This window comes from Euwallacea fornicatus, chromosome 28 (genome assembly GCF_040115645.1).
Source record: "Euwallacea fornicatus isolate EFF26 chromosome 28, ASM4011564v1, whole genome shotgun sequence".
Lineage (NCBI taxonomy): Eukaryota > Metazoa > Arthropoda > Insecta > Coleoptera > Curculionidae > Euwallacea > Euwallacea fornicatus.
Window position 1 is genome coordinate 426,172 of NC_089568.1, and position 15,868 is coordinate 442,039.

The window sequence follows — 15,868 nt, forward strand, 5'->3', positions numbered from 1 at the left end:
AGCCTCAATTGACTGATGTGGCTGAATGGAAATTATTTCGTCAGAGGCGTGCTGCACGGGTAGTGTCGGGGTTAAAAAATGCTAGATTTTTTTTATGTGCCCCATTTTTTAGTTGCTGATGCAAAATTATGAAACCATATACGCTTCCAGAAAAAAAAGACACTCTTGGTTCACGATGCTAGGACGCTTCGTTTTCGAATAAAATGAATTTAAACATTACAATGCATGACAAATACAAATGATGCTTAAAGCGATATTTTATTAAACACATCAAAACGATTAAACAATAATAAAAAACGAACAAGAAATTTAAATGACGCACTTTCAAAGTAAGTTTTCAAATAAGTTTCCGTTTTGTTGGATACACAGTCTAGATCGTTTTTTTATGCTCTGGGAGGCACGGGAAATTTGAAACGTATTTTCTTTTATTTGATTAGCAGCTAAGTTGATTCTATCCAACAGTTCTTCCCTCGTGTTTATTTCTGTGGCATAGATTATGCTACACATAAAGCCCCAAAAAAAATAATCCAGGGGATTAAGGTCAGGTGATCGAGGGGGCCAGGTTATTGGACTACCTCTTCCTATCCACCTGCCTGGAAACTTTTCATCAAGCCAATTTTTCACGTTATTTCCAAAGTGAGCTGGTGCCCCATCTTGTTGATAATACATTTGCAATCGGGTATGCAATGGTATATCTTCTAATAGGCCTGCCAGCTCATTTTGAAGAAAATGTAAATAGTGTTGTGCTGTTAACCGGTTTGGAAATACAACTGGTCCTATTAATCTATTGCTAGGACGCTTCGTTTTCGAATAAAATGAATTTAAACATTACAATGCATGACAAATACAAATGATTTACTTTCTTTGAAAACTTAATAGTAGGCTACGAAATATTAAACAATGTTGACTGTCAATTTGATGTTTATATTTATTCTGTTGGGGAGTTTCTTTGTGTCATTATTAAGCTGTTAGTGAAAAATGGAGAAATTTTCAAGTAGGGAGCTTGCCGATATTCATTTTATTTATGGGTTCTGTAATGGTAATTCGCGAGCCGCCGTAGAAGAGTACAGAAGGAGGTACCCGAGAAGAAGAATACCTTTTCGATCTGTTTTTAGTCGAGTACATAGAAATTTAATCGAATGTGGTTCTTTTCAACGTTCTCGAGGCCAAGGAAGACCTACAGTAGATTACGATTTCGAGGATGTGCTTAATCGAATAGAAGAAAATCCTCAAATTTCTCTAAGAACGCTTGAAAACATTACAAACATACCAAAATCGATCGTAAATACAGTCGTTAAAATAACAACAGATAAACAGTTATTTCGAATATTAATTTTTAGATAGGAAGAATGACTCGGATGCAGGGATTGCATCCCTTTCACTATAAAAGGGTTCAAGACTTACGAGAGGAAGATTTTACAGTTAGGATGAATTTTTGCCAGTGGGTTTTGAATCACCAAAATGTTTTACATAATATCTTGTGGTCTGATGAGGCTAGTTTTACGAGAGACAAAGCATTTAACATCCATAACACACATTATTGGGAGTATGAAAATCCAAAAGTCGTAAGGAGAACACATTTTCAGCATAGGTTTTCTGTCAATATTTGGGCAGGTATCATAGGAAATAGATTAATAGGACCAGTTGTATTTCCAAACCGGTTAACAGCACAACACTATTTACATTTTCTTCAAAATGAGCTGGCAGGCCTATTAGAAGATATACCATTGCATACCCGATTGCAAATGTATTATCAACAAGATGGGGCACCAGCTCACTTTGGAAATAACGTGAAAAATTGGCTTGATGAAAAGTTTCCAGGCAGGTGGATAGGAAGAGGTAGTCCAATAACCTGGCCCCCTCGATCACCTGACCTTAATCCCCTGGATTATTTTTTTTGGGGCTTTATGTGTAGCATAATCTATGCCACAGAAATAAACACGAGGGAAGAACTGTTGGATAGAATCAACTTAGCTGCTAATCAAATAAAAGAAAATACGTTTCAAATTTCCCGTGCCTCCCAGAGCATAAAAAAACGATCTAGACTGTGTATCCAACAAAACGGAAACTTATTTGAAAACTTACTTTGAAAGTGCGTCATTTAAATTTCTTGTTCGTTTTTTATTATTGTTTAATCGTTTTGATGTGTTTAATAAAATATCGCTTTAAGCATCATTTGTATTTGTCATGCATTGTAATGTTTAAATTCATTTTATTCGAAAACGAAGCGTCCTAGCATCGTGAACCAAGAGTGTCTTTTTTTTCTGGAAGCGTATATGGTTTCATAATTTTGCATCAGCAACTAAAAAATGGGGCACATAAAAAAAATCTAGCATTTTTTAACCCCGACACTACCCGTGCAGCACGCCTCTGACGAAATAATTTCCATTCAGCCACATCAGTCAATTGAGGCTTATAAGGTATAAAATCGTACCAAATTTCATAAAGTTATCTTGCACCGTTTTGGAAATATTTCAAAATTACCATCATCAGAGTTACGTCTTTAAAGAGGCATACCTCATTAAGGAAGCATTTTCCGACATTGTTTTATTTAAAGTTTTGGTGTTATTTTTTGACCTAATTTACGTTGTTTAAATATGGTGCTTTAATTTCGGGACACCCTGTATAGTGGTGAACATAAGTATGGAAACATTTCCTTAATCCAAAATATTTACTAACACACTGTATATGAACAATCAAATAAAGTTGTAGTGTATTCTCAAATGCCTTAAGAATTTTGATTATAAATATTGGGACCCTTATCCACTTTCGCCAAAATTGAATTTTTCGAATAAGTCGTTTGGTCCTTTTCATAAGTATGGAAACATTTTATCATTCGGCTTTAGAGTGTAGCTTTGAAATTAGTAAGCAGTTATATGGCATCTGTCAACAAAATTTAAAGTAACGTTCATTAATTATTATACAAAAAAGTACGGTACATTAAAAAAATGTTTTAAAGTTTTTACGTACCTCTGACTTTGATTTACTACTTTACAAAAACAAATTTCAAAATTTCAAAAAACACCAGTTTTGTGATCATTTTTTTCTGACGCCGCATTTTTAAAGAAATTTCTCTAATATGGCAACGCCGCAACCAATTTAAAAAATGTTTAATGCATTTTCCTTCTAAATTAAAGTTTCATCAAATGGTATAAAAAAAATTATGGGTTACTATTTAAAAAATTATGACTTTATGCTGCTCAGCGAAAACGGAACACTCTGTATAAACTAAACTATTATTAAATCATGCAGCTTTCCAATATAAATGAGTACCGTACTAAACATTTCATATTGATATTTATACAAAGACATCAGGAACCAAGGCCAGAGTAATGGCGAACCTTGTATATATAATACTTTTCGAAAGAGAATTTATTGATCTTTCAGATGCCATCCAAAAATACAGGGTGTTCTATTTAAGATTCTCATTGAATGCTCATCTTTATATCCTTCTGATATCGCACTAATTTTTCCACGCCCTGTATGTAAATTCAAAAAATGTATAACATTAAAAGATACAGATAACTACTAAGAGTCTTTAGCTCAAATTTCAACTCTCTAGCTGTGATAGCTGAAAAAATATGCACTTTTCAATTTAGAATTGTTTGTTGCCAAATCAGTCGAAGAAAATCATTTATTTCGAAAACGATTTATCATAGTTATGGCATACGATAGATAAACTGGGGTTTAAATCTTCCGGGAAATTCGAAAATGTAATAAAATACAGGGTGTGCCATTTAAAATAACAAAGTTGTTGTCGGTAATACATAGATCTGTCAACGGCGCAACGATACCAATATTTTAATTCAACAGAACAAACTCCATTACATCAGTATCCAAAATTTCAGATCTCTAGCTATATTAGAACCCCGTAAACTTTTAATAGGACGTTCACCGTGAATGACCCTGTATATCGATAAACTATCATCAGGTTTTGTTAATATTAGATTTTTGTTTTTTGTGAAGTCTGGTTTAAGCCTGTCACGTTCGACCCCGAAATACCAATTACTTAATGGGAAATCACGATACCAGTTAAGGGTCAAATACATATCTAATAATTAATTAATGTAGTAAAAGTAAAAATAACAATAAAAACGAATAAACATAATAACAAACAATAACTGCAAAGATATTAACTTTATTCTGTTTGAATTGAAGTACCACTGAAGATATGAACAATAACCAGATTACGCGTATCAAGCAAACTGGTGGTTATTTATGTTCCAATGGTTACAGTTCTTTTTGTTTAACGTTTGATATCTTTGATAGTTTAGTGTGACATTTACTTTTTTTTATTTCCCGCTATGATGTAACAGTATCTTCAACTGTAAAATTTGAGCAAAATGATACGGTTTCCAGAAATGAATGATGTACTTACTATATACATGCTCAACCAAAAAAGCCTACCCGCAACACAAATATAATATATGTCGGAGATTTATTAGTCCTTAAGTTTAGAAATGTAAAATTTGAGTTAGCAATAAGGTTGAAGAGCAGGCTGACAGGTTTATCGTGGAGATAAAGTACTGTCGAACGAGGTCGCTACCACCAAGGGCGAAATCGAGGGGCCATGTGTGCGAGCCTTCGTGGGAAACAGGGACTAGCAGGTACCTTATCCCTCGAATTTGAAGGACTGGCGAGATCTGGAAAACCAGAAACCGAAAAGGGACGGGCAGATTAGATTGGCAAGTGATGAGAAGCTCTTGTGTGGTAGCGAATTCGTTGGCTTTGCCCTTTTTCTATTCTTGCTATTGAAATAAAACTAAATATATTGCATCATCATGGAAAACCTTCCTGTTGATGCTCCGACATATATTATACGTTATCCAGAGCATCGAGTTCATTCGGCACAAATATACGCAAGGTTAGTTAGTTAACCCTTAACTGGTGAATATGAATCTGTGCAACCCAGAGCAAAGTTAAAATCGCCACCGTTTTCAGATATGAACTGAAGGACACCCCTCCAGCAATGCACCCTCCTCCTATTCACTGTTAAATGGATTGACAGACGATTTGTGTCTATAAGTGTCTTAAAACAATTTTTCGTGAATTTTTTGCTGTGGAACAGGATCAATGAGACCCATTGCCATTAAATATATAGAATTTCGAAATGGCTGTTTTTCGAACAACTGTGCATCCAAAAAACGCAGATTTTGAAAGAACTATTTTAGAATGATACTATTCTAAAATGGTAACCTAGAAAGTGAATTTAGTGACCGAGATGACGAGGTACAAGATCCATATTACTGCAGTGACCATGATGCAACTTCGGAATTAAAATATAACGCTAGTAACGAAAGTGATGTTGCTGCTCCTACTGCTGGAAGCGAAGGTGAACAATACGATGAAGATAATTGTAGAGTATATTACGAGGAAAAATGGTCAATGAGAAATAAACTTTAAAGTTATGACTGTAACGCCGTTTATTTAAGGCGTTTCGCTTTTAGCCCTTGCATCTCAATGAATACCTGCACACAACATAATATCTCATCTACCTGGGGTCATCGGTCTTCTGATAACTGTTATGTCTGATGTCCTGATATGAAATATGGAGACATCTTTTTTTCTGATAAAATGCTGTTAGAGATAGTTACGAATGCTATTATAAAACTGCATAGTATAAAGATCCAATGCAATTAGAGAGAACAGACCAGAATTGAAAGACCTCGATCTCGAAGAACTTAAGGATTTTACAGGACTGCTATACTATACAAGTACAGTGGCGCACAAGAGAATGGAAAAATTCTTATTTGGCATTTCATTATAAACAATCTTAAAAAAACGGCAACGGTCATTTATTTACTATTAACAATTTGTTCAATAATAAATATTCCAAAGATTTTATATTTGAATCTCCATCCATTTCGTTTTTATTAGTATTTTTTTCTTGACATCCTAGTCAAAAGAATGTAAATTTTTAAATTTTGATCATACTTATTGAGTTTAGTTCCTACCAGAAGGTACAAGAAGAATTAAAAATGGGAAAAGACTGTGGCGGAGCCAGCAGCGCGTCAAGCTGTCAACTGTCAGTCTATGACAGTTTGACGTGCATCAGAGCAACCTGTCGGTTCCCTAGACGATTTAAACAGCCGGCGGGAAAATGGCCTCCAGAACTTTCAGCGGGACGTTCCGGAACATTCAGCGGGGAGGGTATAAAAGGCAGAGTTGCGCAACGACGTACCCTCTTACATTCTCGACTCTACTGGCCAACACGGTGAAAACGAATCTTCGGCTCCCCATAATCACTCGGTAAACATACTCGACAATCATAAATTTAGTCATAAGGTTTATAAGTTTATTGGGTACCGTAATATACATATTTACAAGTGACGTAAATTTACTCCTCATCCCGAGCATAGTCTAAGTTCGAAAAGCGTAAACACTACCACGCCGACTTGGACACGACAAATATGTATCAAATAATGTGCGGAATGGAGTTATGGAGGTGAATAACAAGCAATGTGAGTTAGCAAAATCGCTGAGAGTGTCAGCAAGTGCGGTCTCCAAAATATTAAAAAATTTTAAAGTACCAGGTAGAACAACAAATCGTCCAAACTCCGGCCGTCCTAGAAAAACGACTCCTTACATAGAAAAGTGTACTAAAAAGATCTTTATAGCAGACCCCCATAAATCATCCTGGCAGATAAAACAAGAAATTTCTCAACATTACAACGTTAATGTGACTGATTGCACTGTGAGATGACGCTTGTGTGAAGCTGATCTTTTCAGAAGAGTTGCAGTTAAAAACCTTTAATTTCAAAAAAGAACCGAAAGAGCAGAATTTAATTTGCTCAGAAGCATTTACTGTGGAGCTCTCAAAAGTGAAACACAGTGTTATAGAGCAATAAGAGCAAATTCCAAATATTTGGATCTGATGGTAGATCATTTGTCAGAAGATTAGTGGGCAAAAGATTTGACATTAAATATCAGAAACCTACCGTGAAACACGGAAGTGACAATATAATGATTTGGCGTTGCTTTTCTAGATCTGGAACCATCCCAATAATTAAAATAGCTGGAAAAATGGACCGATTCATGTATCGGGATATTTTAAAATGCAAGATGCCGTCCTTTGCTGAGAAGGAGGATGCCTCTAAAATTAACATTTCAACAGGATAATGATCCTAAGAACTCTTCAAAACTGATAAAAAATTGATTTTTGGAAAACAGAGTAAATGTTTTGGAATGGCCTTTCCAATCACCAGACTTAAATTCTATAGAACATTTCTTGGGAACACTTAGACCGGAAGATTCGGTTAAGAACTATTCATAATGAAGGCGACTTATGGGAAGTACTTCCAGATGAATGGCAGAACATTCCTTTTGAAATCTGTCAAAATCTTGTGGACTCAATGCCTTGAAGAGGTAAAGCTGTTTGAGGCAAAAGGATATTCTAGTAAATATTAGAATTTTTCTGCAAAAGTATTGAAAAATAACAATAAACTTTTCTTTCCATATTTTTGATCAGGTTTATTTTTCATTTCCATTGACAAAACATAATAATTAATTGTTTGGGGAATATTTATGCAACAAATATTAAGTAGCTCAATGGCGTTTTATTTTTTGGTTTCACTTTTTTTCAGTAGAGCAAAATAAAAATTATTACAAAAAAGTAAGATCTTTCCATACTTTTGTCCGCCACCGTATCTTCAAATCGAATCATAAAAATTTAGCATATCTATTTGCAACACACGGTACTGGCCCCGATATGTTTAGATACACCATGTCATTAAACCGGTTGCAAATCATTCTAGCTTGTCTGAGATTTGATGATATAAGTACTGGACTACAGAGAAGAAACAGGAATCCAGCAGCTGCAATTTCATCAATTTTTGACCAATTTGCTAAAAAATGTCCAGAAGTCTATTACATAGGTGAACTAGCAGGTATTGATGAAGTGCTAGTGGAATTCAGACGAAGTTGCATATTTAGGGTGTATATTGGAAGTAAACTGGAAAATACGGTGCAAAAATTCAAATTTTTACAAATGCAGGTACTAGCTACTTTTTAACTGGATACATATACACTGGTAGAAGCAGCGATGGAATTACTCTTTCCTAGAATGAAAAAAAATTGTTTCTACCCAATCAGTCTGTTAAACATCTTTGCCGTCCTATTGTAAATAAGAACCACAATGTTACAGTTGATAATTGCTTTTCTTCATCGAAATAGTTCAGGAACTGAAGAAAAGAGGCCTAATTTACGTAGGAACAATGAAAAGGAGCAAAAGAGAAATTCCTCAAAAATTTCTTCCATCAAATAAGAGGGAGGTTAGATCATCAGTATGCGGTTTCGCCAGAGAAATAACGCTGTTATCATAGGTCCCTAAGAAAATAAAGCCTCTATAATTATTTCGTCACAAACACCATCAACGATGTACTTATCCAAAAACTGGAAAACCGAAGATCACTATATTTTACAACTTGAAGTCACGAAGAGAAGCATGAATCCATTGGATCAAAACTTTGCAGTATATGGTATTACACTAAAAGATGAGCAAGGAGGTGGCCTATGACAGTTTTGCTCTCTAAATATAACATCAGTAAATTAATTCGTCACATTTCAGTCATACCCCCAAAATGAAGATGTTTCCACATTCCTATTTGTCAAACAGCTAGCTTACGAATTGGTGTTATCTCATTTAAATAGAAGACTGATCAATATGAGGCTTCCTCGTGAAATACGAAATGGATTTTCAAAAATTTTAGACAAGCCTATTCCTTTACCGAAATGAGATGAGACCGAGCCTTACAGGAGGAAGCGATGCTTTATCTGCAGTTACCAAAATAACAGAAAAACAAATTAAAAATGAATTATATGGCCATTTTGTTAAGGATACTAACACGAGTGACGCGTGTAAACCATAACACGCGCCAGATTCAGCATCTTCAGCATTTTTTAATTATAAAAACACTAGCTAATCCATAGGCAGGGATTACTATTAAGAAGATCGTTCATGTCAGTCATTGTAATAAATTTTGTAACTTGAATTCTTGAATAAATAATATTTTATTTAAAGAGTTCTAATGGCCTTAAATATAATTAATATGTAAAGTGTAAACAAAAACTTATTTGTTTACCATATGTAAAACACATACAGTGGCGGAAAAAAGATTAGAAACTTTCTTGTTTTTAAATTTTTGTCTAAATATACTACGTGACAAAGAAAGGTAAACACCCATTAAAAACCATTTTATTTTGATATTTTTTTACATGTTGACTTATCTTAAAAAAAAATAAATTATCAAAATTTCTAGTTTATCTGTTAATTTTTTCTTTAGTTTCCATAGGTCGTTCCTTAAAAAAATTAAATTTTGTTTAAACATTTTTGTTCACATTTGTATCGCAACTTTTTTGAAGTATGTTGCAATCGGTCATAATTTTTACTTATTATGCCTAGAGTGCGTAGAATTGAACAGATCCATCAGCTTAGTGACTTTGAGAAGGGGCGGATTGTTGAGTTGCGCGAAGCAGGTCTGTCGGTCAGAGAAGTGTCTAGAAGAACTACCAGATCCTTAGGAACCATAGTGCGGTGTTAGCAGGCGTGGACTCAGGAAGGCCGTGGGCACAGAACCAGAGGCACTGGGCGACTCAGAGGAACCACAGAGCACGAAGATCGCCGATTGCGACTTTTGGCTCTTAGAGACCGATTTAGTAGCAATCGAGCTATTGCACATCAGTGGTTTGAAGAACATGGGAATAGGGTTGATATGCATACAGTATATCGCTGAATATAAAGTTTGGGCCTTTTGTCCCATCGTCCGCATTTGGTGCTGCCTCTCACTCGCGAACATCGATTTAACCGCTTACAATGGTGTAGAGAGAAGATTCAGTGGGACCAAGAATGGACTCAGGTGATCTTTAGTGATGAATCCTGCTTCTGCCTGGGGATGAACGACGGTCGGGCAATAGTGAGAAGGCGACGGGGTGAAAGGCGAGATCCACAATTTGACAGAGAGCGTCATGTTCACCGTACTGTAGGCGTTATGGTATGGGGTGTTATCGCATATGGTAGCAGGTCACCCCTAGTCTTCATTAGAGGCAACATGACTGCCCAACACTATACCCAAGAAATATTGGAGACATGTAATTCCATATTATCGAACTATCCCGAACGCTATTTTCCAGCAAGACAATGCTAGACCTCATGTTGCTAGGCAAACAATAACGTTCATAGATCAACATCAAGTCAACCGTTTACTCTGGCCACCTCGATCGCCGGATCTGTCTCCTATTGAACATGTTTGGGACATGATTGGCCGCAGACTGTTGAATTTACAGCATCCTCCACAGACTTTAGCAGCCCTTACTCGTGAAGTTCAGATTGCTTGAAATGAGATACCTCAAAAAGACATTGACAATCTTATTAGATCCGAGCCCAGGCGTATCAATGAGTTTATAAGGAACCGTGGATGCTCAACACACTATTGAAAAAAAAATGAAGTTCTTCCTCTGATCTTGCTGAAAATGTAATAATTGAATAAGTATGTGGTATTGAACACGTACAAAAAAAATTATCAAAATAAACTTATCTTTAATGGGTGTTTACCTTTTTTTGTCACGCAGTATACTAATGTTGATAGCTGTTTAGGGAGTCAGTTAATGTCAATTAGTAAGTTAGCCAATAAGTCGGTCAAATAAACAAGTGTTTCCTTAATTTTTAATTTGTGTTTCATTTTTATACATATCTTCTAATACAAAAACTATAATTCGCTGGTCTCGCTACACTTTTCATGATAAATAGGTTAGACAGCTTTGTTGCTGGCCGAAACGGCAGGAGGGTCCACATAGCTGAGCACCTGAATGCTAAGTGTACAATGTTTGGATCTGACGTCGTGAACGCTTATGGAAGAGTGTTGGAGGTGTTTGCGGGGGTGAGGGAGTTAACGCTACTCAATAACGGGGGAAGTAGACATTCGGAAACAAGAACGGAAGATCGGTCAAAGATGTGACTATGGCCTGTGCTGTTGTAGCGCATATGGTAGATAAGTAGCAGGTCGAGCGGAACACCTAGAGCGGGAGTGGACATACAGCATCATGGGGGATGGACGCGAGACACTAGCAAGAAGGAATGTCACAGGATCTAAGGGGTGATCGTAACAGAGAGAGGAATGAGTAAAATCAGTAGATACGTAAATGAAATAATTTCAGGTGGAACCGAACCGGATTAAATATTAGGTCGTGTAGTATGAAATGAGTAGATTCTCGAAATGCCACATTCAACTGCGAATAATTTCACTCTAAATCTATATTTGGACTTGACGTTTTTATGTGGAAAAGGCACATTCTTCCTCTTTCGATCAGAGTTTAAAGTGTTAAAAATTATTGAAACCTTTAATTTTTATAAAAATTTTTGTACGGCCATGCAAAATAGTGAAATTCGTGTGTTAATGAAATATGAGTTCCACCGTGGAACCACAACAGCTCAGACGGCTCGCAATATTAATGATGTGTTTGGTACTGAAGTCACTTCACAGCAAACAGTATCTCGTTGTTTCATGAAATTTCGTTATGGCAATTTTGACCTAACAAATGAACCACGTGGACGACCTGAAACTCAAGTGGATAACGATCATCTGAAAACCGTGGTGGAAGCGAATCCGCGTCAAAGTGCGTTCGAATTTTCGTTAATATTCAGTGTAACCAAAAAAACAATATTGACTCATTTGGGTGAAATTGGTGAGGTGAAGAATCTGGACAAGTGGGTACCGCATGAGTTGAGCGACATACAGGAAGAACGATGTCTCGAAGATTGTGTTTCTTTGTTGTGCCGGTATAATAACGATCCATTTTTGAATCGTATTGTTACTTGTGATGAGAAATGGATCCTATATGACAATACCAGACGTTCGTCGCAGTGGTTAGATCAAGATGAACCACCAAAACATTGTGCGAAAAAAAATCTTCATCAAAAGAAGCTTATAGTGTCCGTTTGGTGGTCCAACGCAGGTGTCATCCATCACAGCTTCATGAAACCTGGTGAATCGATTACGGCTGATGTCTACTGTCGACATCTGACCGAAATGATGAGGCAACTGACGGTTAAGCAGCCAAGACTAGTCAATCGAAGCGCACCGCTATTGTTGCACGACAACGCTCGGCCACACACCGCACAAGTCACCTTGGCCAAGCTACAGGAATTGGAATTGGAAACTCTTCGTCATCCACTGTATTCACCCAACTTAGCACCCACTGATTACTACTTCTTTCAAAATGTGGATAACTTCTTGGTAGGGAGAACATTAAACTCCGACGAGGCTGTCAAAGCTGCCTTCCACGAGTTTATCGACTCCCGCCCTGCAGCCTTTTACAGCAGGGGAATCAATGAACTTCCCGTTAAATGGCAGAAGTGTATTGTGATAATGGTGGTGCATATTTCGATTGACAATAAAAACATTTCATATGGAAAAAAAATGACTAAAGTTTCAATTCCAGTCATTTCATACTACACGACCTAATGGTAAAGGAAATTGGTGAAGCTTGCGACGCGTGCTTGCTTAAGAAGAATGGAAAGGCAAGGAACGGGAGAGCGGTATATTAGTGGAATGCTAAGGTAAATACGAATAGCAAGGAATGTCTGCAGGCTAGGCGAAAAAGGACAAGGATCGAGGAAAATAGAGAGTCGAATGAGAACAGAAGAGCGGCTGAACAGGAGTATGGAAGAGAGAAGAAGACCCTCTAGGAGTCAATAAAAAGCGCCAAGAGGAAGGCATGGCACAAATTGTACAATGACCGGGAGTCGAACGTCTAGGGCCTCGGTTACAGGATTGTGACCAGTAATCTGGGGAGCCTGAATTAAGACCACCTGGCAGAGGCGGACATGTTGAGGCAGGTGGACGACGAAGGAGAGTATAAGGTGAAATTGAGAAGGTACAGATGCCAAGAACGTCCTGTGGGTTTAGCAACCTATCAGGCGAGTCCCCCGGGTGGCGGATAGGGAATCGGCCAATGTCCTCTAGGGGCATTGGTTAGTAGGGGTGATAACAGATGGCCGCTATTTAAAACTTGCAAGTCCGGATTAAAAACCTTTGCCGTAGACCAGCTTATCATACCGTAATCTTCTGGTGAACCTTGGAACTGGTGGCAAGAATGTCCTGGGTAACTGGGGCGGATTAGATGAGCGGGGATCCGTAGGATCGTGTGGTGAGACCACTATAAACACCTTCCAATTCTCGTGGAGTCGCGCGCACCTAAGAGATGCAAGGCTGGAGAGAGGCTCAGTTCCGAGCGGCCCCGTAAAGGTTCACACTGTGAATACAGACATGGCGAGTCTGCGGAACTTTTGCTGGAGTTTTACTTACCAACCTAGTGCAGTTTCTTCCAATTTACCTTTGATCCTGGCAACTCCCTCTCTTCAGAGAATCCTTAATTGTTCTATCCAAAGATCATACCGTAGACATCCGACTGGCTCTAATGGGGGCTGCAGGGATATGGTCATCATCGGGGCGAGTTGGGAGAGAGGGTGCCCCCCTGGGGGTCGGGTGGTGAAGCCACTTTAAATACCTTCCAAATCCTAAGGTGGAGTGCCCGGCGAAGGGATGCATGGCTGGATGGGAATCAAATTCCTAACGGCCCCGTTAGGGTTCAACATCATTCAGTGAACATAGTTGTGGCGAGCCTATGGATACCTAAGCTGGAATTGTACTAAGTTCCAAGAGCAATTTGTCCAGTCACCCTGTCCTTGATGAATTCCGACTCCACGGAGTGTCCTTGAAATTATCCAGCATCCTGAAAGAACTCATCCTAATATCCTGTACTTACCCAAAGACTAACCTGGATGGAATCGATGATGAGAAGACAAAAAGGAAAAAAATGAAGATGAGCGACTTAAGAAACGAGTTACGCCAGGCGGGTGGTACCCCCGCCGTTGGTTCCGACCGGGTGAAAGCCCCAGTGACCAACGCTAGCTCAGAGGATTCTGGGGAGGGCCAGAGCCAATTCGGACGTAGGGAGACGTCCATTCAGATGGAGGAGGGGACAGGGAGGGGCGGGTTCGCGAGCGAGAAGCTCCTGCGGACGCCTCTTAAAATGGTGAAGCGGGTGAGTGATGGGGATGAGGGGACGATAGAGGACGAGCTCTCCGACACCTCCCAAGAAGAGGTGTTCCATCTCGCGAGTATCCCCCAGGCGGGAAAACGGGGGAGGGTAGAGGAAAGCTGCTCTTCTATAGCCGAGTATAGGGTCCTGGAGGAGAAGGTGGAAGACCTAGACTGGGTCGTTAAGACAATACGTAAACCGAAGCAGGAGTTCTTGGACGCTGTAATGGCGGTCAAGAGTGCGCTGCGTACGATTAGACGTAGGAAGAAGAGGGATGAGGAACAGGAAAAGGAGCGGGAGAAGCTCCGCAAAGAGGTGAGGGGGCTGCAAAAGCAGTTAGAGAAGGTCCAAGGGGGTCGCAAGGGAGGGCTGGAGACAGCCACCTGCGCCACTCAGACGGACACTCCAGAGGAAAGACGCACGGAGGAGCAGCGAGAAAGGATCTGCAGCGTCGTTCTGGGGAGCTGATGGAGGTTTTTCGGGAAAGATGGGAGGCAGGTCTGTCCCTACACAGTTCGATGAGAACCACCGCTGGGATAAGACGTGCTAGGGTTTTCTCCGTTATTTACCAGGTGTATCTGAACTTAACTGCCTCTTATCTTCCTTTTAGGGCGATTTGGGGGCATCTGTGGACGCTGAAGCTGCCTAGGACAAGAACTCAGTGCGGCGAGTGAAGTGTTGTGAGTGAATTGTGCATATCTCTTGGATTAATTTGGCCAATTTAGTCTGGGTAAGTGCACACTTTATCACCAAAGTAGGTACCAAGAAAGACCGTTTTTGTGAATAAAAAAAAAGGGACAAACCCTTTTTTAGACATCTGGGCCATTCGCCATTGTCTACGGACATTGGGGTCAATTTTAGCTCGGTTCCTAAAAACATCTGGGGACCACCGGTTCTTCTTGGTACAGTTTTTAGTCGCTTAATTGCGCGGGAAAAGATCTCACTTGGGGGCAAGTTAAGGAATTTTCATCCTCCACAATGGACCCCATTGTGGAGGATTTGTCATCTCCAGAAAGTACGGTGAGCAGGAGCTCCCGCAGGCCAGTGAGGCATCCCAAGAGGAGGTCTCCCAAATGTTGCAGCTCGCCCGAAAGCCAGAGCTCGGAGGACGAGCTGTCACTTAGTAGGGTAGTTAGTGGTACCCCCCCGAAGGCCTCTGAGAAGGGCCCAATTGAGGAGCTAAAACTCCTCATTAAAAGAAACTTCCTGGAGGCCAGGAAATTAATGGCTTTCATTAGGGCAAATAATAACACGAAGCGGGAAATAAAAGAATCGGTCAAGGCTATGAAAGCTTGTGCCGACAAGCTATATATTAATAAAAAAATCCTCGTCCGAGCGGCCGCTTCAAAGGCTGTTTCAGAAAGCGTTTCTACGCAAACGGGGATGGAAACCGAGCTTGCTTCCCTGCCGAAGAACACCACGTTCCAGGCATAGAAAACAATCGCGAATAGGGCCTGGGCCCCTAGTGTCTTCACAAACACCAGGACGATCGTCGGATACGCCTTAGAGGACTCCCTCAGGGGGGAAACGAAGGTTGTCCTGGTAGAGTACGATGACAAAGAGATGGGTGCTAGCATCCAATCTCAGTTCAAAAAGCGTCATCCGGAACTGACGCAAATGGAAGATTTAGACGCCCTGGAACAGGTTGTTAAAATCAGTTCCCGGAAAATGAACGGAAGGGAATCCGCGGGCTACAAGGTAGACAAAATCTCCCTCCCCCGCGAGGAAAGGGAAATCTACGACAAACTCGTAGTCTTGAGGGTCGAATATGGCCAAGAAAAAATGGCGCTCCATCACGTGAAGGAGCTTACCTTGGACAAGATCCAGAAAA

At 39.4% G+C, this 15,868-nt stretch overlaps 1 protein-coding gene across 1 annotated transcript; it reads left to right on the forward strand.

The window, feature by feature from the left end:
• Positions 1-11,363: 11,363 nt before the first annotated feature.
• Positions 11,364-12,682, forward strand: LOC136347301 (histone-lysine N-methyltransferase SETMAR-like). The gene is made up of 2 exons (XM_066297182.1): positions 11,364-12,365; positions 12,584-12,682. The coding sequence occupies exons 1-2, from the start codon at positions 11,364-11,366 to the stop codon at positions 12,680-12,682; spliced, it is 1,101 nt and encodes a 366-aa protein (XP_066153279.1).
• Positions 12,683-15,868: the final 3,186 nt, after the last annotated feature.